This window comes from Hibiscus syriacus, unplaced genomic scaffold, assembly GCF_006381635.1.
Source record: "Hibiscus syriacus cultivar Baekdansim isolate YM2019G1 unplaced genomic scaffold, ASM638163v2 tig00112255_pilon, whole genome shotgun sequence".
NCBI lineage: Eukaryota > Viridiplantae > Streptophyta > Magnoliopsida > Malvales > Malvaceae > Hibiscus > Hibiscus syriacus.
This window is the reverse complement of record NW_024063285.1, coordinates 569,740-573,703: the sequence shown is the minus strand read 5'-3', so window position 1 is coordinate 573,703 and position 3,964 is coordinate 569,740. Positions and strand designations below refer to the sequence as shown.

The following is a 3,964-nucleotide window of genomic DNA, read 5'->3' as shown; positions in this document are numbered from 1 at the left end:
TGGCGATTGAAGGAATCACAATGACGATTCAAATGATGACAACACGAACCCCTAAACTATCTAATTCGACTGAAAACCGAAACCCACAACCCCAGGCTCCTTACTCCGACGATGAAACCAAATCAAGGTAAATAATTTTCACTCTATCTCTCTTTATTCTTACTCTTTCAATTTTAAAGTCACGATCTAAAAACTAAACCCCACAACCCATATGCAAGGTTTCTCGAACAAATCTCAAGGATTCGATCTTAAGCTACGGTAATTCAAACACGCTCTCGGTAAGCTTCTAACCCTTATCCTAGCTTCAAACAAAAACCATATACATGAATCTTTGCTGGAAAATAAACAAAATGGGATAAATACCTCTTTATTAATGTTGTGTTTTTTGTTGTTGTTTTTTTCTCAAATGAAAGGAGGAAGACCCTTCTTTTACATTGCTTGATTCGAATACAGGAAAAAAAACTTCACCCATCCCCCATTTTATTTCGAATCTGAAAAGTAGAAGTTCCCCTTGTTTACCCTCTGTGTTTTGCTGCTGTCGAGACCCCCCTCTATGATCACTGATAAATTTCTGGTTTTGTGGTCCTCCTCCCATTACTTTTTTTCTGCTCCCTCATAAAGAATCAGAAAATCCTCCGATTTATTTCTTCTTCTCCACCGAATATCCCTTGTCTTCTTCTTGCATGTTGATTTTCTCTTTGTTTGGTAGGATAATGATGGGTTTAGGTGAAATAATCCCATGATTTTCGGGTTAGGTGCTTTCTTGACTTTGGTTTGATTTTTTTTTGTGCCGGTAGTGACTTGGCTTGAGTTAGTGTCAAATTTGATGCAGGTTTCACGTGAAAGGCATGGGTGGTGGCAACATCTAAACGGGTCAATTTTGGATCTGGCTCTTGTAACCGGGTTTGAATCCAAGTCTTGGGTTTGAATTTCTGGACTCCGGAATTTGTTGTAATTGGGCTGTAAAATAAAAATAAATAGTATTAATAATATAATTATATCCCGGACAAAATAGGTTTACACTTTCGATTAGCATGAGTTGTCTTGACAGAAAAGGCAGGCTCAACAACTAGATTAACATTCTTGACAGTTGTTGATTTTCTTCCTAATGATCAAGGAAAAAATCCTTAGATATAAAAGGCAATGGGTCTATCGAAAGAATCTGCCCCTTATATGAGCGTATGATTCGTTTAATCCCATCAAGAACTGAATGACCTGTTCTTGTTGTTGCTCCTCAAGCATGCGCTTACTCCTCCACAGGAACAATTTAAGCAATTACATAACTGCTTAATAGAAAAGAGTTCATCTCAAACAATTTTCAATTGAGTATAGAAAGTACTTACTGACATTTAGCCTTGCACCAAATCATTTAACTTGTTCTTCAACTGGAATAACCTTCGGCCATTAGATTGCTGAAAACGTTCAACAAGATCTTTCCGAATTTCTGCCGCAGTAGTATGATAAAGCAAACTCACAGTAATATCTTTGGAGACAGAGTTCAAGATCCAAGAATTCACAAAGCTATTAGCCCTAGTCCATGCACTAAACCTCTCCGGTGAAGAAGAATCAAGAGCCTGAATCGACTCATCAACAAAACCCAGTTTGTTCTTTGCAGAAAGAGCAAGCATCATTGATCTCCTCCAACTATGGAAATTATCGTTGGTCAAAATCTGCGTAACCAGAACCATGCCAGGATTATCGGATTGGTGTAAGCAATAAGGGTTGCTGCCATTATCAAAGCTATCACTCAACGAACCAGTCATGATGAATCGTGAAAAGAAGAGAAGAATATTGATACCATATAACAGTGGAAAACCGTGAAAAATCAAGAATGAAGTTGAATCTTCTTTCTCATTGAGGAAGAAATGTACAAAGTAAACAATATATACAACAGCCTGTTAATGTAACTAACTTAGATAACCACAAAACTATCATAACAGCCAAGTATCATAACAGTTACTGTAACGATAGGATTTTTTTATTGAATCGTCATAATATTAAAAGTTACAAAATATCTTTTGATTATAGGACATTATTATATTGAGTCATTTAACTATTAAAAATTATAAAAATAATCACTTGATTATTCATATGTTCTAAATACGTCCTTTTTTGATAAAAAAATTTGTGGTCATTAGAGCTGAAAGTTAACTTGTTGATTGATATGAATATAAAATCTGATCTCAGAATCGTTTGAGTATTATTTTATGGATCAATTCTTCATTTACATTATGTCATCGAGTTAGTGCTTAAAATATTATATAATTGAACCAGTACTTAAAAGAAATAATGGTGTCAGTAGATATCATTAAAATATGATTTTATCATATTCTAATCAACAAGTTAATATCTAATCAAATTTTTAACGAAAAAATACGAGTTTAGAACATATAAATAGTTAAGTGATCATTTTGTAACTTTTAATAATAAGGAACTAAACAATACCTTATAATTAAGGATCATTTTATAACTTTTAATAGTTAAATGATACTATAAAACAACACCCTATCAAAAATTATTTGTATACTTCACCCTTAAATTTTACTCCTAGCACAAAGTAAATGTTGTTAAATTAAGTGTAAGGTAAGAAGTTTTGATAACTCTCTTTTAATTAAAAAAAACTCCAAACACATGGAAGAGATAGAAGCGCTTGGTTGGAATGGTTCAATGAACGGCTCGTTTTTACATTTTTAAATTTGGTTCAGTGAATGAAAAACAGATTCAATGAATGGTTCAGATGCATAGTTAATAAGAATCAAATAACATCCAATCATGAACAATTAATTTTGTTTCCTTTCAGGTCACAGAAGATTGACCTTCTCTTCGACGGAACCAGTTTAAATAGCGGTAAGAAGTTTAATATCGTTTAAATATATTTTAAGTTCGAGTTTTTGTATATACAAAAAGTCTATATTAGAAGATTAACCTACTAAAATTATGTGACTAGGGATGGGCATAGGACCCAAATCCGAAGGGTTCCGACCCGGATCGGGTTTTTTTATAAAAAAAATTCATGTTTGGGTCGGGTTTTTAAAGGTATGTTTGGGTTGGGTCGGATTCAGGTTTAGGATGAAAAATATCCGATCTGACCCAAAAAATATAATTTTACCTTATATATTTAGGAATAATTACAATAATACCCATCTATATATTATTTTCAATTAAATCACTATTTTTATTGAATAAAAATAATATTTTTTATTATTTCGGGTTGAGTTTAATTTTATCTCAAAAAATCGGGTCGGGGCGGATTAGGTCAAGTCGGGTGAAGGGTGTGAAATTTTCGAGTGGGTCAGGTTGACCGAAACCCGACCCAAACTCGACCCATGCCCATACCTATGTATGACTTGGATCTAGATGTGTGACATAGATCAGTCTACATTAATCAGAACAAAGCCTAAGGAAGCTAAGGAAAAAAAAACATTAACCTTCTCTTGTATATAAATCCTAATTATATAATACAAAACTTTAATTTTACATATATTTTAATTTTTTTAAATTAATTAAATTTGATAATTGAAATTAAAATTTTTAAATATAAAAAAATTTAATTACTTTTTATAAAAACTATTTTTTTCTTAATCTCAATCATCAATTTTATGTTATTCAACAATTTTAAAAATGTATTTATTTTTTATTAATTTAGAATGGTTATAGGTAATATCTATTTTAAAAATTCTTAACCATTTAATAATGAAAACACTCAAATACTTTTAAAATATATGTTGATCTAGTGGGATGAGGCACTAGGTCCTTTAAGCAAGGTCAGGTTCGAATTCTAGCATTTACGAATTAAGCAAACTGTGTTGAGAGGGTCGTCATCGCCTCTGCAGTACTAGATCTGGATTAGTCGATTAATAGATCGGATATCAATGATTAATTCAAAAAAATATATGTTACTTGAACCTGAAACTTCTAAGAATAGCAATTATCACTTTAATCACTCAAATAATTTGGTTCATAA

The 3,964-nt window shown here is 32.1% G+C and overlaps 1 protein-coding gene across 1 annotated transcript; it reads right to left on the bottom strand.

The window, feature by feature from the left end:
- Window positions 1–1,349: 1,349 nt before the first annotated feature.
- Window positions 1,350–1,763, bottom strand: LOC120176823. The gene has a single exon (XM_039183145.1). It carries the CDS (start codon window positions 1,761–1,763, stop codon window positions 1,350–1,352), a length of 414 nt encoding a protein of 137 aa, XP_039039076.1.
- Window positions 1,764–3,964: the final 2,201 nt, after the last annotated feature.